The 25,496-nt window shown below is 36.7% G+C and overlaps 1 protein-coding gene across 2 annotated transcripts in view; it reads left to right on the top strand.

Annotated features, from left to right (window-relative positions):
• The window catches only part of CSMD3 (CUB and Sushi multiple domains 3), a 1,267,615-nt gene that overhangs the window by 630,439 nt on the left and 611,680 nt on the right, over nt 1-25,496 (top strand). For both annotated transcript variants that reach the window (XM_062189471.1, XM_062189472.1), the window contains one exon: nt 23,900-24,012. In XM_062189471.1, coding sequence (XP_062045455.1) covers nt 23,900-24,012 — 113 coding nt within the window. The remainder of the gene's footprint in view (nt 1-23,899; nt 24,013-25,496) is intronic.

Here is a 25,496-nt window from a genome sequence, read left to right on the forward strand (position 1 = left end):
AAAAAGATAGGACAAAGGTCTTCCTTAAGTTTTTTTAGATAATTAGAGGAACATCCATATATATTTTAAATATAGTTATTCATTATGTGAAAGCAACACTCCTCCTTAATCAAAAGAATGTAAGTATATGCCACAATCCAGTTTCTTCACATCTCCCTGTTAGAGAATTCTGAACTTAAGAGTATTCTTCTTTGAATTCATTTGCCTCACAAAAACTAATAATTTTTATTAGTGCTTTTTGTTCTCATTTTAAAAATTTTCATTAAGTACAGATGACACCCCTATTTCCTTTTATATTTGTGAGGGCAGGAGAGGCATGGATTTTAGAGATTCTACATTTGAATGAATGACTCAAGTGATAAGTAAGTAATAAGTGAGTAAACTCGTGGAGTAAAGACTGAAAATAACAGGCCTACAACTGATATTTTGAAGAAGGTGACGGTAAAGTTAGCTGGACAACCTAGGACCAGGAAAAGAAGAAACATGTTAATGGGAAGTGCCCTATTTCTCAAGTGACTTATCAATGAAAATAGCTTTATCTTATAATCTGGAGTACAGTATTTTGCTTCTAATAGAATGTGAGAAAACAATATTACATCTTTCCTAATCTCACTTTACTGATGTCATATTATCCTTCGTTTGTGTAGTACATGTAGTTCATCACTTGTATTTCTCTCACTCTGGGGAGTTATATTAATTTTGAAAATATTCAATGATTACTAAATTTGTTCTGTTTCTCTCTTTATAAGTATAGAGTATGTTTCTCAAATTTGCTTTTCTCTCTTAGAAGCAAAATTCACTTCTTTGAAAATATGACTCTTTTCTTTGAGTAAGAGTGACTACAACAGAACTTGCTCATGCCCACCTCCTAGATGTCTTCAAATAGAAGCTGGCTGACTAGTTAACAGAGATTTCATAGACTTTGAATTAGATCAAAAGTTGCTTTGAACTTTAAGACACTTTGATAAGAGAACTTACTGGATTTTAATCTACCAAAGAAGCTCATGAAACTTTGAGTGAACTGGAAGCATCTTTCTTAGGAAGTTTAACTTTTTAAATGGCAGGCCCACCCATGACATTAGAAGGGCCTAGAAAAAAATGCAAAAAGAAACTCACATATCAAATGTCTAAATATTAAAAGTTATAAATCAAGCTAATTACTGTTAAATATAACTCTCACCAGCATCCTACCTTGACAAATATACATTTATAATAACTCAGAATGCCAAGTTTTAGTTTAGAAATTCTTGTATTGTGATTTTCTTGCTGGGATATGGTGATATTAGAAAGTCTAGTCTCATCCCTAGTCTGCAATGAAGCGACCTTGCTTTTCAGCCTGAAATATTCTTCACCACACATATGGACACCTCAGCTTGCACATTAAAAATGCTTACACTTTGGCTGGTGCTGCAGCTCACTAGGCTAATCCTCTACCTGCAGCGCTGGCACTCTGGGCTCTAGTTTCGGTTGGGGCACCAGGTTCTGTCCCGGTTGCTCCTCTTCCAGTCCAGCTCTCTGCTGTGGCCCTGGAGGGAAGTGGAGGATGGCCCAATTCCTTGGGCCCTGCACCCGCATTGGAGACCAGGGAGAGCAGGAGGAAGCACCTGGCTCCTGGCTTCGGATTGGTGCAGCGCACCGGCTGCAGCACGTTGGCTGTGGTGGCCATTTGGGGGGTGAACCAATGGAAGGAAGTCCTTTCTCTCTGTCTCTCTCTCTCTCACTGTCTAACTCTGCCTGTCAAAAAAAAAAAAACTGCTTATACTTTTTACATTTATCTGCAAATAGCTGTCCATTGGGCCTGGAAGTGAACAGGTGTGTTTTGTGTTAGATCCCTGACAATGTGGTCTTGGAAAAGAAATGCATGCTACCTAGTAGCAGGGAATTTCAGGAAGACAGATTCTGGTGTATTCTATAACAGTACCTTTCCAACAAACAGTAAAATAGATGTAGTTTATTTCCAAATCTCTCTTGAACCAATACTTGTATAATGTAAAAGAAAAATGCATTTCTAGAAAAATGACATAAAAACACAGATACAAACATAACATTATTTTAAACTGCATGATTCACCACAGAAATACTCTTTCAAATTTCTATGAAAATGTTAAAGGCTTACTCTCAGTTTCTGTATTTATAACATTGCGGTCTGTAAACTAGTTTAGGAGTTCTAGTGGGAGATGTGTGAAAGATGCAGGTTCCCACCAGGCAGCTATATCCTTGAGCAACAGTTGGGGTAGAAAATGTCAGAGCAGGGCATCTTCAGGGAAAAAAAAAAAACAAGGAAGGGCTCCATATTGCCCAAATTTAGAAATAGTATTATCTATATAACATTGTAAATTTTTTCTAGATGAGTTTAAAAACTCCAGTTGAAAGAAATTTATTTTAAATAAAACTACTCTTCATTTAAACATTTTTGTTAGCAATCTGTTTGCTCATATGTGAAGTCTTTTTTTTTTTGTTAAGTTTTCATCAATGTTCTAATTAATTTTGGGTATGAAAGTTATTTTACGTTTTGTAAAGTAAATGCTGTAAGAAAGTGAGAAAATACATTTAGTAGTAGAAAATATGTTCATTGAACAGCAAAGCATCTCATGTCAAAATATTTAAAAAGCTTTTTATGTGCTTCAGCCTATATTTAATTATATAAGTACTAATTATTTTAGTTAACACAAGATGTATCATGTTGATACACATTAAACATAAATGGAGCATTCTAACCTACTCTATTTAGGTCAACTGATTGACACAGACGTTGGAAATATAGCCACTATTTCCTTAATATTTAGGTCCTTTTGCTTATTTTCATTTTTATTTTTATTTTTTGTTTTATTTTTTAAAGATGTATTTATTTATTTGAAAGTCAGAGCTACAAAAAGAGAATAGGAGAGGCAGATAGAGAAAGAGAGAGAGAGGTCCTTCATCTGTTGGTTCACTCTCCAGTTAGCTGCAAAGGCCAGAACTGCGCTGATCCGAAGCCAGGAGCCAGGAGCTTCCTCCAGGTCTCCCACATGGGTGCAGGGATCCAAGGACTTGGGCCATCTTCTACTGATTTCCCAGGCCATAGTAGAGAGCTGGATCAGAAGAGGAGCAGCCGGGACTCAAACTGGTGCCCATATGGGATGCTGACACTTCAAGTGGCAGCTTTAACAGCTATGCCACAGTGCTGGCCCTTATTTTTAATTATTAATTAGATTAACAGACTCAGTAAGATTTGTAGATACAACTCTATGAACATTATGATGTTCCCTTTTTCTCACCTTCTCTCCTTCCCTCTCTCCTCCTTTTTCTCTTTCTTTCTTTTTTCTTAGTTTTTGAGATAACATAAAAAAGGCTTAACACTTCACCAAATAAAATTGACTACTTATTTTCTCCCATAAAAATGTACTTCATAAGTAATAACTCGTTCAATTCTGAAGGAATTAATTGTGAAATATTTTAAGAATAAATTTTATAAGAAATTTATTTTCCATGAAGTATAAAGCATACAGTTTTTGTAATTTATTAAGCTAAAAATAATTAAAGTGTGTCTAAATTCTGCATCTTGAGATTTTGGCTCCAAAGAAATACTCATAATAGAGCTATGAGCAATGAGATTATTTAGTAGTAGAGAAAGAACTCTAACTGTATAGCATACCCAGTGATAAGTTTTCCATAAGGTTTTATCATATGAAAAATCCTAAAATAAATTTGAATTGCAAATTTGAACTCACATTTCAGAGATTTGTTGTTTTTGTCATTCGTTGTATTGTTATCGATACCCCTTTTAGATTCTCTCTCTCCATCATAGACTATCTGTCTTACTCATTTTCATTTTGATAGAGTAACATGATGGCCATGTCTTTTACAACATTGAAATAGCCTTTTTCATTTCTGACAACTTCGTGGTGGTTTAGTGACAGTGTCAATGGAGATCAAATTATGAACTTGACCATTGAGTAATAATCCAGGTGACAGATTTGAACCATCATACTATCATCTTTCAAGGGCTGTCAAAAGAACTGTAACTTTTTCACAGATTATTTTCTGTGTGCTATTTTCACACTTAGATATAAATTCATCTGATAGACTAGGAAATAGATGTGATTTATTTAAGAGATAAGAGGATACCAAAAAATGGAGAAATCTTCCATGCTCATGGATTGGAAGAATCAATATCATCAAAATGTCTATTCTCCCAAAAGCAATTTATACATTCAATGCAATACCCATCAAGATCCCGAAGACCTTCTTCTCAGATCTGGAAAAAATGATGCTGAAATTCATATGGAGACACAGAAGACCTCGAATAGCCAAAGCAATCTTGTACAACAAAAACAAAGCCAGAGGCATCACAATACCAGATTTCAGGGCATATTACAGGGCAGTTGTTATCAAAACAGCATGGTACTGGTACAGAAACAGATGGATAGACCAATGGAACAGAATAGAAACACCAGAAATCAATCCAAACATCTACAGCCAACTTATATTTGACCAAAGATCCAAATCTAATCCCTGAAATAAGGACAGTCTATTCAATAAATGGTGCTGGGAAAATTGGATTTCCACGTGCAGAAGCTTGAAGCAAGACCCATACCTATCACCTTACACAAAAATTCACTCAACATGGATTAAAGACTTAAATCTACGACCCGAAACCATCAAATTATTAGAGAGCATTGGAGAAACCCTGCAAGATATAGGCACAGGCAAAGACTTCCTGGAAAATACTCCAACAGCACAGGCAGTCAAAACCAAAATTAACATTTGGGACTGCATCAAATTGAGAAGTTTCTGTACTTCAAAAGAAACAGTCAGGAAAGTGAAGAGGCAACCAACAGAATGGGAAAAATATTCGCAAACTATACTCCAGATAAAGGATTGATAACCAGAATCTACAAAGAAATCAAGAAAATCCACAACAACAAAACAAACAACCCACTTAAGAGATGGGCCAAGGACCTCAATAGACATTTTTCGAAAGAGGAAATCCAAATGGCCAACAGACACATGAAAAAATGTTCAAGATCACTAGCAATCAGAGAAATGCAAATCAAAACCACAATGAGGTTCCATCTCACCCCGGTTAGAATGGCTCACATTCAGAAATCTACCAACAACAGATGCTGGAGAGGATGTGGGGAAAAAGGGACACTAATCCACTGTTGGTGGGAATGCAAACTGGTTAAGCCACTATGGAAGTCTGTCTGGAGATTCCTCAGAAACCTGAACATAACCCTACCATACAACCCAGCCATCCCACTCCTTGGAATTTACCCAAAGGAAATTAATTTGGCAAATAAAAAAGCCATCTGCACATTAATGTTTATTGCAGCTCAATTCACAATAGCTAAGACCTGGAACCAACCCAAATGCCCATCAACAGTAGACTGGATAAAGAAATTATGGGCCGGCGCCGTGGCTCAACAGGCTAATCCTCCGCCTTGCGGCGCCGGCACACCGGGTTCTAGTCCCGGTCGGGGCACCGATCCTGTCCCGGTTGCCCCTCTTCCAGGCCAGCTCTCTGCTGTGGCCAGGGAGTGCAGTGGAGGATGGCCCAAGTCCTTGGGTCCTGCACCCCATGGGAGACCAGGAGAAGCACCTGGCTCCTGCCATCGGAACAGCGCGGTGCGCCGGCCGCAGCGCGCTACCGCGGCGGCCATTGGAGGGTGAACCAACGGCAAAAGGAAGACCTTTCTCTCTGTCTCTCTCTCTCACTGTCCACTCTGCCTGTCAAAAATAAATAAATAAATAATAATAAAAAAAAAAGAAATTATGGGACATGTACTCCATAGAATACTATACAGCAGTAAGAAACAACGAAACCCAGTCATTTGCAACAAGATGGAGCAATCTGGAAAACATCATGCTGAGTGAATTAAGCCAGTCCCAAAGAGACAAATATCATTTGTTTTCCCTGATCGGTGACAACTGAGCGCCAAAGGGGAAACCTGTTAAGTGAAATGGACACTATAAGCAACAATGAACTGATCAGCTCCTGTCCTGACTTTAGATGTACAATGTAATACTTTATCCTTTTTAGTATTTGTTGTTGTTGTTGTGGTTCTAGTACTATTGGTTGAACTCAGTAATTAACACACAATTATTCTTAGGTGTTTAAATTTTAACTGAAAAGTGATCCCTGTTAAATCTAAGAGTGGAAAAAGAGAGGGAGGAGATGAAGAGCTATGGGTTATTTAACTATGTGCTTATTTTCAAAGACTTGAATAATCACCTTGTAACAATGATCAGATTTGGTCTATGTTATGTCATGAGTTTAAGGAATCTTATTTCAACCAGATATTTTGGATTTTGATATTGGTCTATTATGCTATGTTATATGTGCGTACATATTGTATGTCCACATGGGGAAATTTTATTAAGAGTTTTATTTTAAATGGCTTTTAGATAAGATTGTCCATAAATTTAAGCTGCTAAAATCAATCAAAGATACATTTTAATTTGTATGACCTGAATTTGTATATCATATGTTTTAAACTTGTTGGTAGAAAGAAACTAAAAACATTTTATATGGTTGTGCTTAAGTTTACTGGTTAAACAAACTACACCATGTTAGATATTTAAGACGTGTTTTCAAATACATGATTCTTAAAATTTATAGAAGGCATTGGACCTTCCAGTAAATGTTTTATTAAGTTCTCATCTAAGGGTTGAAACGGTTTGCTAAGTATTCATGTAATATTGCTATTGTCAGCAAGTGATCTAGGACTTGCTCCCTCATTTCTCTATTCTAAGCCCAACTTGTTCTTTCACTTCTCTATTCTCTTCAAGGTAGGGAACTAATTCTATTATGAAGGAATCTGTAGGATGCACAATTTAATCTTTAGACCTTATAAGAGATGGCTAACATTTTTCTGTAATAGCATAGCCAAAATAAGAACTTAACTAATAATCTCATAGCTAGATTCACATCGTCATCAGCGAAGTATACAGTAAGTAGAAAAAAAAACCTCCCTTTCAGACCAAAGGGAAAGAAAGTTTTAAAGTGAGAATATAATTTTCCACATGGGCATTGTCTACCTTAGAAAAACTACTACAGAACATGCCTGTGACTATAGACTTGTAGTTCAGGCCACCAAAGATTAGAGATGGGACACGGGCACTCCCTTGACTTGCATCGTCTGGTCTGCTTTAACACAAACCAGGAGGAAAAGAAAGCTAGGCATCAGAAGCAATGGGTGGCAGGCCTATTAATGGCTGATCTGTACAGTGATCTGCCCTCAAGGAGACCCAACAGGACAGTCCACTGCAGTGGCTTTCAATGTGGTAAGCCTGGGCTTCAGCAGAAGTCAGCTTGTGAAGAGCCCTGGCAGCTCTGCCAAGAGTTGGATCACTGGAAATGGACCTGCCCTGGAATCGAAGGATGCCCAGGTCAGAGCCACAGATCTTATTGGCTCCAAGCTGAAAAGCCCTTCACTCAGCCCAACTTCCAAAGTGACCACTGCAGTTGAGGGGACAGCCAAGTAGGGTCAGCAACATTGCAGGCAGAACTGTACATTTCTTGTTAGAGATGCCCCCTGCCTTTACCTGGCCAGCTCTCCTCCCAGGCCAGCCAAGTAATGAAAGTCAACAGAGTGCCTTCCCCTAGGAGGTTCACACCTCCCTTAGGATATACCCCATGGGAAGAGATAGATAGGTCTGGGCCTCTTAACTTACAAGGCCTAAAGCCCACCAGATTATTATCAAGCCCCTTCTATCAGGTTCTATTTGCCTCTCAATCAGAAAAATTACTTGTAGCTTAGACAGCACCTTTCTTAGCTCCTCTAATAATGACTCTGTCCTTTGTTCTAGACCCTGTCTAGTGCACTTGGGCCTCATTCCTTTGTAATCATAACCTCTACTCTACCACTAATGGCTCTACTCCCAACCTGTGTGTACTGATGGTCCTCTTCCCCACTTAATGCTGTATAATTGTTCAGACCTGTTTAAGGCCACTCTTAGGATCATTGGTTACTATCCTCAACCTGTCTTTTATGACCTTGTCTAAATATGATCAGAGTCGGGGAACTTGGAAGGCTTCCATAGCCTTGGCAACTCATGACGACAGCCTAGGGTGGTTACTGGCGCCATAAACTAGAGTGTCAATTTGTTGGGTCAACAACAGGAGCCACTGTGCGCTTGCTCCTGATGTGGGATCTCTGTCCTTAATGTACTGTACATTTTGATTTAATGCTATAACTAGTACTCAAACAGTATGTTTCACTTTGTGTTTCTATGTGGGTGCAAACTGTTGAAGTATTTATACTAAATTGATCTTCTGTATATAAAGAGAATTGAAAATGAATCTTGATGTGAATGGAAAGGGGAGGGTGCGGGAGAGGGGAGGGTTGCGGGTGGGAGGGAAATTATGGGAAGGGGAAGCCATTGTAATCCATAAGCTGTATACTGGAAATTTATATTCATTAAAAAAAAGTTAAAAAAAAAAGAGATATAACAGTGACTATAGTACACTCACTGTACTATCTCATTTCCCCTTCATCGAGAAGGGAGACGTTGATTATTAGTCCAGGTCTTCTCATTGAAGACTGAGAGGGTTAGAAAGGAAAGTGACAATCTTTCGCATACATGCTTCACTACTGGGTTTGTGATAACCCTATAAAGATTAAGTGAAAACTTGCAAAATAAAAGATTAAAAATTACCTTCTACTCTTACAGTATTTCTAGAAATTTTGTGAATAAAATCTGATATTGGATGGCATTCTATTTGAAAAAAAATCTTGAAGAATGTGAAAAATGTTGGGTTGAACATTCCAAACATGCTTCTATTATGTTACTTTTTTTTAAGATTTATATATTTATTTGAAAGTCAAAAGAGAATTACACAAAGTGAAAAGGTGATGCAGAGAGAGGTCTTCCATCTGCTGGTTCACTCCCCACTTAGCCGGAATGGCAGAAGCTGCACTGATCCAAAGCCAGAAGCCAGGAGCTTCTGGGTACAGGGGCCCAAGGACTTGGGTCACCTTCTTCTGCTTTCCTAGGCCATAGCAGAGGGCTGGATCACAAGTGGAGCAGCCAGGACATGAACTGGAGCCCATATGGGATGCTACCACTGCAGGCAGTGACTTTACCTCCTATGCCACAGTGTTGGCCTCTGTAGTGTTGCTTTGAAATTCGAATTTCTTCTGGAAAAGTTAGTCCAATAGAATATCTGATTCTCAGATTCATATTCGTATCAGGTAACAATACTCTTCTTTAGAAAGTATTCTTTTTGAAAAAAATACATATATTGGATTTCCTTTTTACTTTACTGAAAGATTTTCTGGCTTCACCTTTTGTCATAGTGATGACCATGTTTCTGTGTTTCTGTGTGTAGAACATCCTTAAGCATCTTTTGTAAGGTTGGAACAGTGGTAGACAAATTATTTCAATTTCTGTTTGTTATGGAAGGTCTTTATTTCACCTTTATTCATAAATGAGATTTTATAGGGTACACTATTCTGAGTTGACAGTTCTTTCTCTCAAGACCTGGAAATATATCTCACCATTCTCTCCTAGCTTATAAGGTTTCTGATGAGAAGTCTGCTGTGAGTCTAATTGGAGATCCTCTGGAAATAATCTGGCATTTCTGTAGTGCATATTTTAGAATTTTTATGTTTTACTGTAGAGAAGTTTGAACTCTTTGCTTAATATAGTTAATCTTATATAGATATATAAAGCTAATTGAAAATAGATTTTAGTAAAAAATAAGAATGGAAATAGGTTTGGGAGGAAGAAGTGTGGGAGGACAGGTGGAGGGTGGGTACAGTGGGAAGAATTATTAGGTTCCTAAAGTTGTGGTTATGAAATGCATAAAGTTTATATATCTTAAATAAAAGGTTTCTGGGAAAAATGCATAAAAGTACTGCAAATATGATATTGTTTAAGTATTTTATTCATTTGTATATCATTTAATGAATAATATTTTTTGTAGCTTTATGGAAAAGATAGATCTGTTTCATCATGCTTTGAATAGATTAATGTTATTTCTCTGAATTCATTGAGCCATGTATTTTGACAAGCTGCTTTGTCAAAGAGATTATATATATTACATAAATAATATATATTACATAATTACAAAATGTATATGCAGAAATCTTAGTCAAATTCAATTTTCTAAAAATAAATCATAGTATCTAAATCTGCGTATAAAGGTAAAAAAAAAAACATGATAAATACCTTCGTATACATTATGCTTTTGAATTACCCAATAAATTAAAACTTCTGAAAGCCTGTGTCCATAAAGGAAGTTAAAGCCACAGTTACTGATTATTAAGTGAAATAAGCAAACATTTATGTAATTTCATCATTTTCATATTATCTTCCCAGTATGCTGATCTACTTTCTGAATTATCTAAATGCTGTTGTTTTTCAGGTTTTTCTTTTAAACTTTTTTCCCTAGAAGTAGTCATCAATAATGAATTGTTTGTATTCCAAAATGAATGTGTGTACCACTTTTGATAGCATTGCATAAGGAAAAAGAATATTAAGTGTATGCTCATAAAAAGTGAAAGTTAAATATTTGTATGAAACAAAAATATGATGGAATATAGTACTGCAGTTATTATCTCTAATGGCTACACCCATATACGTTGAGTGCTTATAAAGAAAATCAGGTATGGGCCTAATACAAATTTCATAGATACTATCCTTTATTTCATATTCTATTTCAGTGCTTGAGGAAGATTTCTGAGTGCATTCATTTAGGGCTTTTATTCTTTTATTCTAGCATGGAAGGACTAACTAGGAAGATTAGAATTCATTATGAAACTGAAGTTATTTAATCTGTAAACAAACGTGTATTAAAGAAGTATTTTAACTCATAATTGGTAAGTCCAAAATGATATACTAGAAACAAATTGAAACTCTTTGGAGACTATTTTGATAGTGTTATAAGAATGATCTACAGCCGGCTCCATGGCTCAATAGGCTAATCCTCCACCTGCGGCGCCGGCACACCGGGTTCTAGTCCCGGTCAGGGCGCCGGATTCTGTCCCGGTTGCCCCTCTTCCAGGCCAGCTCTCTACTGTGGCCAGGGAGTTTAGTGGAGGATGGCCCAAGTCTTTGGGCCCTGCACCCGCATGGGAGGATAAGTACCTGGCTCCTGCCTTGGGATCAGCACAGTGCACTGGCCACAGTGCGCTGGCCGCGGTGGCCATTGGAGGGTGAACCAATGGCAAAAGGAAGACCTTTCTCTCTGTCTCTCTCTCTCTCTCACTGTCCACTCTGCCTGTCAAAAAAAAAAAAAAAATAGAATGATCTAAAACTCTTCTACTGTGGCTTAAAAGCATCTTTAACTGAAATAGTAGGTAAAATACAAAATTGTTTGAAAAATATAATCACTACCATTTGAGTCTAAGTTTTTTGAGAGGATGGTAAGAGGACTCAGACATTGAGGTTGCATTGATATAAGATGATATTCAGTGAGAGATCTAGTGTTGAGAAAATATAATTAAAAATAAAATTGTCTAACAACCCAGTAAATGTTTCAAACCAAATGTAGAAGAGCCTGAAACAGTTTTTCTGTTGTGTAAGGATTAAGCAAAACTGTGATGTGTGTCATAGGCAAACTGCTAGAGATTGCAAAGAAGAGAAGTAAATTTGACACTTTTATATAGCTAGGCAGATATAATTCATTAAAACATGTTAATTTTCCTTATTAAACAAATCTCCTACCTATATGATCCTTAGTAAGTTACAGAATGGAGCCAAGTGCCTAGGCGTTAACTCTCTCAAAACAGAGACACAGGACTGCATCTTCCTTGAGATTTATATTTCAAAAATGATGGCTCCAAAACTACCAAGACAGAGATTTTGTGGTGCAAAGTTGCTATGAATTTACTTAGTTTTTTAAAACATTTAAACATACTGAAAGCAAAAGAGAAGACATTTACACTTTAAGCTTTTGAAAGGAAATATTAAAGGCAAATGGGGTTAGGAGAGTTTTCTTTCCTTTATTGTGCCAGGAAAAAAAAATTAAATTAAGGCTTGCATTTACACTGAGATAATTTTTACTGTTTGTTGCTATTTTATAATCATAATATAATTTTCAAAATATCTTTGTTACTGTTTTTACTCTAGACAGTTTGAAATATAAAGGAAATTCATAGTAAAATATAAAGCAAAACAATGATCAGATATATATAATAGAATGAGTTAAAAAATTCAACATATTAACTTGGAGGAATAACCAATAAATATATAATAGCAATAATGAATGATTACAGCAAATGGACAATAGTTCTCCTTCAATGATAAATCAGTATCAAAAAACTTTGATATATATATTGCATGTACTTTGTAATGATTAACTATTTCAATATTATTTTATATTTCATTATAAAATCTTACCAAGTCCAAGCCTGAGAAATAGCTTACCCCTTGATGCCCCTAGAAATAGCTGACCCCTAGATCCCTATTCTTTTTGCTTATGCAATGCTATCAAAAGTGGTACACATATTTATTTTATCCCTAGATTCTGTTAATGTAAATTTTTAACTAGCAGTTTCTCTTGAAGAATAAAAACATCTTTTTTTTTACTTTTTATGAATCACATTAGTAATATTACATTTCAAAAATTCAGGCCCTTCAGTGATTATTACATTTTTCCAATTTTTTTTGGCAAGTGGGAAAAATGCCCATTGTCATTATCTTATACCATTACAAGATACTGATTGAAGGAAAAAAACACTGTCTCCTCCAATGATTATATTTGGAAAGGACTAACTCCATGTTCTCAAGTAACATATTTCTGAATCTGTGAGAATTGTCCAAAAGAATTGTGCAAAATGTGTATTGTGTAAAATATATATCAATCTCATTTTCTTTGAACCCAAAAAAAAAAAAAAAAAAAAAAACCTTAGACTAACTTGTTATAAAGTGTCTGGACAGGATCTAGTTTGAAACTGTAAGAATAATAAGACATCAGTTTGAAAAGAGCCCCTAAAAGAGCAAAATGAATGTTTCTAAAATTGAAGAAAGAACATCAAATTGTTGTTGAAACTTGGGAGAGAGAATGGTGAAATTGTTGATGATTTATGAAAAGTTATGTGAACAATGTCCCAGAGAAATCAGCAGTTTATAAATGGATAACTTGTTTTTGAGAAAGGATAAGATGATATTGAAGATAAAATCTACAGGCGATCATAAACATCAATCACTATTTTCCATGAACATTTTGAATTTTCCTTATATTTGTATCTCAGAAAGGTTGAGAATAATTTACAATTCCAAGTTTTCTAAAGTATATGCTCTAAATATAGGGAGATCAGGATCCTATTGTTATGAAGAAATCCTTTAAGATTTTCTGAAGTTTCATTAAGCTGAGGGAACTACTAAGGCTATGTTAATCAATGAGTGTACAGTGTGGAAGTGTTTAGAAATATGTGACTGTTTACATATTCTCAAGGTAAATGATTCTTAAGATGAATGAAATAACACTTTAAGAAGAACAAAAGGCAGTCTATGAGAATAGTAAGCTTGCTAAAATACATTTTTTGGGTTGTTGTTGAGTTCAGGGCAATATCAGCAGTTTAAATTTCAAGCCATTTTTGGGAACCAATGTCCAGTCCTTCTGGTGTACTATTTCCACAAGGTGAGTGAGATTTTCTTCCTTTTTGATGGCCACATAAGTGATCAGAGTCACCTACCAGGTTCCCTGTAGCACACAAATAGCCTTTCTTTTCTCTCGAACACTTCTAGGTTGACCAAATCTCCCAGTCAATATAAATGATAGACTTCTGGCAGGTACTTTATGTCTCAGATTCTATTTTATTTTTTATTTTTATTTTTTGACAGGCAGAGTGGACAGTGAGAGAGACAGAGAGAAAGGTCTTCCTTTTGCCGTTGGTTCACCCTCCAATGGCCACCGTGGCCAGCGCGCTGCGGTCGGCGCAACACGCTGATCCAAAGGCAGGAGCCAGGTGCTTATCCTGGTCTCCCATGAGGGTGCAGGGCCCAAGGACCTGGGCCATCCTCCACTGCACTCCCTGGCCACAGCAGAGAGCTGGACTGGAAGAGGGGCAACCGGGACAGAATCCGGTGCCCTGATCAGGACTAGAACCCAGTGTGCCGGCGCCGCAAGGCGGAGGATTAGCCTATTGAGCCGCGGCGCCAGCCTATGTCTCAGATTCTAGGAAAGCAAGAAAACCTTTAAAGTATTAAAGGTGGTTATCAGAGGATTCAGATAAGTCAGGCAGAGCAAATGTTCTCTAGCCCAAATTTCTGGGTTTAGAAAATGTTCAAAGAAAGAAATACCATGCTTGCTTGTAGGAATCATCATAATTATTAAAAAGGCTGGTGGTAAAGTTCAGGTCGTTTTTATCTAATGTATTGCTAAATCTTAGTACATGAGTTCTAACCATCTATTAGAAATCCATAAATATTTCCCTAATTACTGGATGATGGTGAAAATAAGATGATCTCCCCTTTGTGATTCATTATGTTTTAGTATCCCCAAAGTGAAAATTGTACAATGAAATGCCTGAACATTGGCATTTGAGGAGACAAAAATTTAAGATCATTCAGACATCACGTGTACCATGAACACACAAAATCTCTCTGTCTTTTGGCATTAATTCTATGAAATAGAGCTGCCATCAAGTTTCTGATAATGTTGGTTAGGGAAAAGTACCACATGTGCCTTAAAAGTGTAAAGTGTTCTGTTGAGAAATAACTCATTTATTAAATAGGTTTTGAATAATTTCTTCTTTTAGGTGGGCATAATATAAACTACTTTACATAGATGATTATGATGATAATACATCATATATTTTTGTTTGGTTTGGTTTTTGGAGATAAGCACACACACACACACACACAGATCTCATTTGCTGGTTCACTTTCCACAAATGCTTCTCTCAACCGGGGGCTGAAGCCAGGAATTAGGAACTTAATTCAGGTCTTCCACATGGGTGGCAGGAACACAATCACTTGAGCCATCGCTACTGCCTCTCAGGTTCTGCACTAGCAAGAAGGTGGAATCATAGCTAAAGGTAGGAATTGAACTCAGACACTCAGGCATCCTAACTAGTGACTAAAGTGCTAGGCCAAGTACACACTCAGATGATGCTGTGTTATATCCAAAAGGTATAATGTAAGCTGTGGTGAAGCCATCTTGGTAGGTGGCAGAGAAATGTGGAGGAAAGATCACATAAGGAAGCAGAGAGAGAAGGTGGGCTTAGGATTTTATGACAATCCTCTTGCAAGAACTCAAGAAATCACATGCAAGCTGCCTTTCAAGGGCATGTCCGAAGATATCTAAGGATTTTCCAATAGGCTCTATCTCCTAAATGTTCTATCACTTCACAATAGCACCAACTTGGAGACCAAATTTTAATATGGGAACTTTGACTGGGGGAGGAATGCATTCAGCATATGAACTATTATAGTCCTCTTCCATCCATTTGTCTATTTCCTTGTGTGTATAATATTTACTTTTGATTTTTTTTTAATGTATTTGACAGGTAGAGTTATAGACAGTGAGAGAGAGAGAGAGACAGAGAGAAAGGTCTTTCTTCCGTTGGTTCACTCCCCAAATGGCCACTATGGCCAGCGCTGTACCGATCCAAAGCCAGGAGCCAGGTGCTTCTCCTGGTCTCCCATGTGGGTGCAGGGGCCCAAGCACTCAGGCCATCCTCCACTGCCTTATGTCAGCTTAATTCAATGTGAAACATAAGCTTTTTTTCTTTCTTTCTTTCTTTTTTTTTTTTTTTTTTTTTTTTGGGCTGGCAGAGTGGACAGTGAGAGAGACAGAGAGAAAGGTCTTCCTTTTACTGTTGGTTCATCCTCCAGTGGCTGCTGCTGTGGCCGGCGCGCTGCGGCCAGCGCACCACGCTGATCCGAAGGCAGGAGCCAGGTGCTTCTCCTGGTCTCCCATGCGGGTGCAGGGCCCAAGCACTTGGGACATCCTCTACTGTACTCCCAGGCCACAGCAGAGAGCTGGCCTGGAAGAGGAGCAACCGGGACAGAATCTGGCGCCCCGACCAGAACTAGAACCCGGTGTGCCGGCGCCGCAGGTGGAGGATTAGCCTATTGAGCCGTGGCACTGGCCATAAGCTTTCAAATGTCATAAGAAGTCACCACAGTGCATGGCCATTTTTAGCTCACTCTGTAAGTGAACATAATTACCAATATAGGGGCTAGCGCTGTGATGCAACAGGTTAACGCACTGGCCTGAAGAGCTGGCATCCCATATGAGCACCAGTTCTAGTCCTGGCTGTTCCTCTTTCGATCCAGGTCTCTGCTGTGGCCTGGAAAAGCAGAAAATAGCCCAAGTCCTTGGGCCCCTGCACCCGCGTGGAGAGCCAGAAGAAGCACCTAGCTCCTAGCTTTGGGTCAGCGCAGCTCTGGCCATTGCAGCCACCTGGGGAGTGAACCATCAGATGGAATATCTCTCTTTCTCTCTCTCTGCCTATCCTCTCAGTGTGTAACTCTGACTTTCGGATAAATAAATAAATCTTTAAAAAAACATTACCAATATAAAAAGAATTCCATATAAATCAGGTCAATGCCATGTATCCTCTTCTATTATATTGGTACTACAATTAAAATGGTAATACAATTTAGTATATTGCATGTCCTAGGTACAATGTCAATATTCATGCTTGCTTATATCTAGTCTTGTGGTATATCCATAGATTCTTAATCTTTTGCCATTATAAGATTGTAGTTATAACATGTGTGATACAAAGATAAGCCAAGTGATTAAATGTAAAGACTGAGTCTTGTTAAATTATATCTGCCAATTACTGCATGATATCACTCATTTGTGCAGCCTAAAAAAGCTGAATATCTAGAAATAGAGAGCAGAATAGTGGTTAACAGAGGATGGGGAGGCAGAGAAGTAAATGAGGAGAGATTGGTTAGTAGACAGACAGTCATATGATAGGAGGAATAACTTTTGCTTTTCTAGTACACAGAAAGTTGATTGTAGTTAACGATATTGTATAATAATGCTGAATGAGTGTAGCTAGAGGAGAGGATGTGGACTTTCTCATCAACAGGAAATGATAAATGCTAGATGATGGATAAAGTAACTATCTTGAGTTAAGCAATGTATGATGTATAAATGTGCTGAGAAACCATTGTACCCCATAAAGATGCACAATTTTTAAATTTTTTAAACATTCTTTTTTTTAAAGTTTATTTATTTGACAGGTAGAGTTACAACAGTGAGAGAAAGAGACAGAGAGAAAGATCTTCCTTCCATTGGTTCACTCCCCAAGTGGCCCCTACGGCCGGCACGCTGCACCAATCGGAAGCCAGGAGCCAGGTTCCTCCTCCTGGTCTCCCGTGTTGGTGCAGGGGCCCAAGCACTTGGGCCATCCTCCACCACCTTCCCAGACCACAGCAGAGCTGGACTGGAAGAGGAGCAACCGAGACTAGAACCTGGTGCCCATATGGGATGCCGGCGCCACACAGGATTAACCTAGTGCACCACGGCACCGGCCCCAAGATGAACAATTATTATCTGTCATGAAATACTATTTTTTTAAACTTTTATTTAATGAATATAAATTTCCAAAGTACAGCTTATGGATTACATTGGCTTCCCCCCTCCCATAACTTCCCTCCCACCCACAACCCTCCCCTTTCCCACTCCCTCTCCCCTTCCATTCTCATCAAGATTCATTTTCAATTCTCTTTATATACAGAAGATCAGTTTAGTATATATTAAGTAAAGATTTCAACAGTTTGCCCCCACATAGCCACACAAAGTGAAAAAAAAAAACTGTTGGAGTACTAGTTATAGCATTAAATAACAGTGTACAGTACATTAAAGACAGAGATTCTACATGATATTTTTAAAAAATTAATTAATTTTCTATGCCATTTCCAATTTAACACCAGGTTTTTTTTTCCATTTCCAAGTATCTTTATATACAGAAGATCGATTCAGTATATACTTAGTAAAGATTTCATCAGCTTGCACCCACACAGAAACACAAAGTGTAAAAATACTGTTTCAGTACTAGTTATAGCATCACTGCACATTAGACAACACATTAAGGACAGATCCCACATGGGATGTAAGTACACAGTGACTTCTGTTGCTGACTTAACAATTTGACACTCCTGTTCATGGCGTCAGTAATCTCCCTAGGCTCTAGTCATGAGTTGCCAAGGCTATGGAAGCCTTTAGGGTTCGCTGACTTTGATCTTATTCCGATAGGGTCATAGTCAAAGTGGAAGTTCTCTCCTCCCTTCAGAGAAAGGTACCTCCTTCTTTGATGGCCCCGTTCTTTCCACTGGGATCTCACTCCCAGAGATCTTTCATTTAGGTCTTCTTTTTTTTCTTTTCCATGGTATATTGGCTTTCCATGCCTACAATACTCTCATGGGCTCTTCAGCCAGATCCAAAATACTATTTTTTTAAAGTATGTCTGCTGCTGACACAGCATCCTGTTACCCCAGTACCAGAATCTCCATAAAAACTAAGATATTCAATATTGATGATGTGGTTTAATCAACAATTTTAAGTTAAAAGGCTTAAAGTGGTACCCTTATTTTCATAACAAAATAAGTACAAAGGCTTTATGAAATTCAGAATCCCTAAAGATAAAACTATAGGCAATCTTCATTCAAATGTATCTTTAAATTCTACTGATCAAATCAGATATCTGAAGAATTCTCATGCACTTATTCTGTCAGTGGTTTTTGCCTAGCCTGCACAAGCTGAACCCACTGTCTACAGTTATCTCACAAGTTTCTAAAATTGTGGGTTTTTTTTCAAGTAGGGCATTTCATCTGCAAAATGAGCTGACTCCTATATGGGACCTCTGGCATCAACAGATACCCTAAATTTTTACCTCAGTTTGGCATTCCTACAATTTGTCTATTGACATCTTATGTTCCTGTGAAGAGGGAACTGTAATAGAGTTGAATAATCAGTTTTGCATTGTTTTTTGTTTGTTTCTGTGTCTGCCAGTGAACTATCTTATGTATTGAATATTTAAAGATTCCCCTAGTGGGATGAATTTCTGTAAATTTTCCTATGAATGACTAGAGAAGTAACATGAAAGCCCAGAACACATTTAAGGAGTCCTTGTCATAAATACTGGAGTCCTTTAAAGCAAAGGAAAGCAAGAATTTAAAATTGTTCACTAGAGGAATATGAAAAAAAAAGGAGATCATAGATCCATTGAAGATAAATTTTCAGAAGATGGCACCAAAGTTATAAGTCCAAATGTTAGTAACTATAGACAGTAATGGAATAACAAATTTACTTACTTTTTAAAAGCTTTGTACAAAGTTAAAATATCTTAAACAAATTTACCTTTCCTCCTTCCTGGAGGTTTGGCAATACTAGTATTATAGGACAAGTGCCCTTCCCTAAATCATCCCTTCTCTTTCTTTTATAATTGTTTTTATTCTTTCAAATAGAGTCATCAACGAAAGATGTTGTTTGACACAAGGCCATTGCTTATGATTTTTGTAAGTCATCTGTATGCTTTCATAACTCAGATTAAACCAGTGTCATTATTGCTAGGCCACAGTGATGAATTGGTTGGTTTCTGTTCATAGTATTTAGGCAGCACAGTATGAGATCGCCACTTTCTATACCCTTTTTCTTTTGGAAGTCACACAGTAGTCAAATGCCTTTTTTTCCAGGAAGTTCCATAGACACTCCATATAGAGTATAGAATATAGTAGTTTCTAAAAATGTGTCCAGAGGGTCTCCCCAACATGTTTACAAGAGATTCAGGAGAAAAGTAAGAAAACCTGTTTCTCAATCTGGGAATCTATCTGTGTGGGAACAAACAGAAGAAAAGGAACAAGTAGAAGGCTGACTCAACATACCAACAACCTGTGTTGCTCTGTCACCAGATGGAAAGTGTGACATTTCTGGGGAAATTGAAGAATAGGTAGCACAAGTATTTACCAGAAAAAGAAATACTAAGTTAGCCTGAGGATAAGTTATGGAAGTGTATATACTACCAGTTCCCACCTTTGAGATTCCCTCAATTTGTCAGTATTATGTTATTTACCAATTACTACCTAACCTTCTGGTGTTTCCTGATGCTCCTGTTTCTGAAATTTTTATGTCCTCTTGAGTCTATTTTCTCCAGTCTCTTTTCCAATGCCCTTCTTCTTACAATGATGACATCCAGTTCTTTATGCTTTTACTCATTATAACTTGTGCCAAAGTAGGGGTTATTCTTGTTAGTAAATAGTTTTAACAGAATAATGAACATATAAGTTTCCAATTTCTTCTTTCCTTCTTCATGTATACCTAGACTTAGCCCACACTAATTAACTATAGTTAAGATTTGATTATGTGTTTACCTTCTTAGCACCTTTTCCCAGCAAGTTTGGATATTTAGCACGAGAGACAAAATACAAGTAGATAAGAGCAGAGAATGATTTTTGTCTGGTCCTGGATGCATGCTGGTATATTTTTGAGAAGTTCTCAAAAAACTGGTAATGAAAATCTAGTGGGTACTGACTCACCTGTTTCCTGAGCACACCATTGCCATTTCTCTCAGATCAGTTTTAGAGGAATTGTTTCAAGAATGGCTGTGAGCAATCCCTTTAACTGTCTAAATCACTTAATTCTTTCTCAGTTGTTGCAGGAAATGGGTAGTTCACCAACTTTGATGGAGTGGGTCAGTTTCTAGTGCCCAATGTGCTTACTGCATCAAATGAACAAAGTTTACTGATTAAAAATTCTGTACTGGATAGAGGCTATACACATGTCCATGCATGGCGCTATGAACTGAAAACACAATTCAAAGGACATCTACAGTTTGTACTCACGCAGAAACACAAAATGTAAAAATACTGTTTCAGTACTAGTTATAGCATCACTGCACATTAGACAACACATTAAGGACAGATCCCACATGGGATGTAAGTACACAGTGACTTCTGTTGCTGACTTAACAATTTGACACTCCTGTTCATGGCGTCAGTAATCTCCTTAGGCTCTAGTCATGAGTTGCCAGGGCTATGGGAGCCTTTAGAGTTCGCTGACTTTGATCTTATTCCGCTAGGGTCATAGTCAAAGTGGAAGTTCTCTCCTCCCTTCAGAGAAAGGTACCTTCTTCTTTGATGGCCCCGTTCTTTCCACTGGGATCTCACTCGCAGAGATCTTTCATTTAGGTTTTCTTTTTTTTTTTTCTTTTCCATGGTATCTTGGCTTTCCATGCCTACAGTATCCTCATGAGATCTTTACTAATTATATACTGAATCAATCTTCTGTATATAAAGATAATTGGAAATGGAAAAAAAAAACCTGGTGTTAAATTGGAAATGGCATAGAAAATTAATTTTTTAAAAAAATATTATGTAGGATCTCTGTCTTTAATGTGCTGGACACTCTTATTTAATGATATAACTAACACTCCAACAGTATTTTTTTTTTTCACTTTGTGTTGCTATATGGGGGCAAACTGTTGAAATCATTACCTAATATATACTAAACTGATCTTCTGTATAAAAAGAGAATTGAAAATGAATCATGATGTGATTGGAAGGGGAGAGGGAGTGGGAAAGGGGAGGGTTGTGGGTGGGAGGAAAGTTTTGGGAGGGGGAAGCCATTGTAACCCATAAGCTGTACTTTGGAAATTTATATTCATTAAATAAAAGTTTAATTAAAAAAAAAGGACATCTACAATCTTGGAATTAAAGGAAAAAAGCTGTCTCATTAGTATGAGGCATAGCTAACAAGGAGACCTGGAAGGTTTATCAATGGCATCTACTCTTTGGTGATAAAATAGGAAGAAGTGCTTTTCGTCACATATGACAGGAAAAAATATGGAATTTTTTAATTTTTTATTTTTTTGACAGGCAGAGTGGACAGTGAGAGAGAGAGACAGAGATAAATGTCTTCCATTGCCGTTGGTTCACCCTCCAATGGCCGCCGCGGTAGGCGCGTTGCGGCCGGCGCACCGCGCTGATCCGATGGCAGGAGCCAGGTTCTTCTCCTGGTCTCCCATGGGGTGCAGGGCCCAAGGACTTGGGCCATCCTTTCTTTTTGACTTGATGATATGTTCATATTTAAGAGGTGCCTCAAAAGTCTCCAAGGTATTGGTTATTCCTGGGATGAAAAACAGGCAAGAATATGACTTAACTTCTAAAAGACTTAACAAGCAACTTATCATTTAAAGTTTTCTAAAGAAAGTACTAAAAAAATTGGGGGAATTCTGTTTTAATCTTTTCAGCATCAGCAAACACTTTTACTTTATTTGTTTATTTATTTAACTAATTTATAATTTATCTTTTCCACCAAGAATGATGTAGGAGAACAGATTAGCGAGGGAACAATGCCCTACATCTGTTAATTATTCTTTATGAACTGGCAAAATACCATTCTAGAACTTTGAGGCTGATAAAACTATCAGGACTAGAAAGATAATATAAAAGAATGTAATACAGAGCAATAATTCGATTTCCCTAGCAAAAGCCAAGCTTTTAGTATTTACTAAGAAAGATTGCTGCTATTTTTTATATTGTTTGGCTGAAGCCAATTCTGTATCATTAAACTCTTTTGCCCATTTCATGGTAGGTTTATTTGCTTTCAGTCATACCTTTGAACTGGAGTCCTTAATTCTGCCCATAAAAACTAGTACCTAGTACTCACCTATTTGAAATTTTAAGGTATTATAAAATTTAAAGTTGTTTCATATGATAGTGTGAGTACATATATTTATATACATTGTATACATATATATGTGTTTTATATTAGAATAATTTTTAGTTTTTTTGACAGAATGGGAATGAATATAATCTAAAGTTTCATAATATTTTGTAGTATCTCAGTATCACAATATTTGACTAACCAGGCTTAGTCCCATAATTAAATCATAATATGTTACTGAGCATCTTGGTAATGCAGTCCCACCAGTTCTGTAACACCAGGCACTGGTGACACAACCATACAGGTAATGCAGTTTTCTGATGTTATTTGTCAGTCTTTAGTAAGCAAAGTTTTTAGCTGCCATCATCACTTCAAGAATGTGGTCACCCATGCTATCCTCGGCGGGTCATGTTGCAATGTAGCCACTATCTAAAAGAGTTAACAAAATTATTAAGGTGCCCTTCTTTTTTTAAAAAAAGAACACTTTTTACTTTTCCTCCTAACATAATTTCCAGGCATCCTTGGGGTTTTAGCAATGAAGTAAGAAAACATTCTGTAAATTTTCTAGAAAAAAATTGTTAGTATGTAATTTGAATGTTCTATTATTATGGATATTTACTTTGCAATGAGTTCATTGTTTTCCTCTCTCTTTTCATGACAGACTTTTTCCCCCAAGGTCTTATTTACTCATTTGCTTACATCCTTTGTATGACCCTTGGCTTCAGTTCAAGTATGTGACTACAACATTATTAATGACAGAGGAAGCACCAAGTAATTTCCCTTGTTATGATCAGAAAATTATACATTACTGAATGAGGAATTATTAATGCATATACTCAGTTATTCACATAAGATTAGTAACTATTTTAAATAAAATCTTACAGTACAGCATATGACATGGATACTTCCTGCCATTTTGTTCTTTTGCACAGTGCTTGAATATTTGTCATAATATTTAGAATGAAGTCCTATGGAACTTGAAAGGCTAAATGAGATGTATTCTTGATATTAAAAATACTTGAAGGTTTTTTTCTGATCCCTTTTTCTTTTTAGTTCAAAAGGAAGTATAGGACTCTCTGATGGTCTAAAATTTTAATAGAATTGTTTGCAGAGATATGAAAGATCTAACTAGTTAAACACATGAAATAGCATTTTAAAAATAATAAACCTTGATTGCTAAATTGTGTAGTTTGATTCTTCTGTTATATGATCACATACTCCTATTAGATTATCTGAAAGTTGTCTTTTCTAGGAAATAAAGTATTAAGAAACCCTTCTTTCTCATTTTTGTATGCAGAGAGTGTTTTGATAACCCATCTTTCTTCTTTATCCATCTCATTTTAGGCTGACTGGAAGCTTTGTACCAGATTTGATAGTGAGCATGAGTAGCCAAATGTGGCTGCACCTTCAAACAGATGAAAGTGTGGGATCTGTTGGCTTCAAGGTTAACTACAAAGGTAATGATGAATTGCTACTCTGGGAAATATGTTATCTTAATACCACCAGAGAATACTTTTAAATTCCAGTTAATTGCATCTGTAAAATAAAGGTTTTCCAGAACACAAGCAAGAATACATTCCAACAAAATCATTTCCTCTTTGACTACAAATGTTGATTCCACTTATCTTTAAATAAAATCACTTTTCCTTTAAAATATGTTTATTTTACGTACCTCATCTCTCTCTGAATCTATTATACAATCCCGTGCTTCAGTCACCCTGGACTCTTGCCCTTTCCTGGAGTATGCCTTGCAGTTTTATGTGATTTAAATACTTTGCCTGACAAAAATATGCTAAATATTGAATATTTGCATGTAATATTAAATGATTTAAATCCTCAAATATTCCAGGTACCAATATTTTTAACCAAATACATGACCTTTATGTCAAGATTATTAACTTCTGTGAAGTAAATCATAGGCCACAAATTTGTTAAATAATTATTACCCATCACAGTGTTGGTAGAGATTCAGTTTAATTATTAATGACATGTGTGTCACAACATCTTTTGTTCCAGTTCCTGTTGAAAAAGAGATGCAAATATTTAGATGTCATGAATATCTTTGACACATTGAATTTTGATTGATATCAATATATAGGTACAAATATACATATAAGAAATCATTATTTGTAATTCTGACTGAAAAACTGTCTAAATGTTAGTAAATTCTATGTTTTAAAATGTTAAAATGTAAAAGAGACCATTGAATATGTTATGTGGCTTGAATTTATTATTACTATTGTGGTAAGAATTATCATTCTTTCTTATCAATTAAGCAATGACAGTGAAAAATTCTCTTACTTGCATAATAACAGTTTTTAGTCAGAGTTCACATTTTCAAATACTGCTATGCTTTTGTGTCCAGACACACTGAAATGAATGCATGATGTTGTCTGGGAGACAGAACACATTTGTCGTTTGTTTCTTTCTTTTGAGTAAATTTGGTAGTATATTAATATGAATAGTTCAGAAAATCTGTATAAGTGTCATTTTAAAGGGTTACCCTATTTATAGTTTTAAATATGTTCATTGTTTATTTAAAATCAACATGTATTCCAAATAAATAAAGCCAGGTTACAAAATTGAGACAATAGTCAGATGATGTTGAAAGTATGCCCTTCATTTTTTCTCCTCCCCATCCCCTGTGCATGGCTAAGTGAAAATGGCATCAGTACATTCCTTTTGTTTTTATTGTTTCCTCCACCCTATGAAAGTTACCTGTCGAAAAGTCTATACCCGTGTAAACCTTAGAAACGATATTAATCATTAATGGCAATGCTTCAACAAGAAATGTAGTTATTAAAACTCATGAACAGGTTGTAGCAGCAGGGGAGAGTTCTATTGATATTGACACAGCTCTCCACTCTGTTACGGTTCAAGAGCTGGAAGTACATTGTAAAATAGCACAATTAAGTCTTAGTTTGTTCTCTTTCTGCTCAGT

Source organism: Lepus europaeus, chromosome 4 (genome assembly GCF_033115175.1).
Source record: "Lepus europaeus isolate LE1 chromosome 4, mLepTim1.pri, whole genome shotgun sequence".
Taxonomy (NCBI): domain Eukaryota; kingdom Metazoa; phylum Chordata; class Mammalia; order Lagomorpha; family Leporidae; genus Lepus; species Lepus europaeus.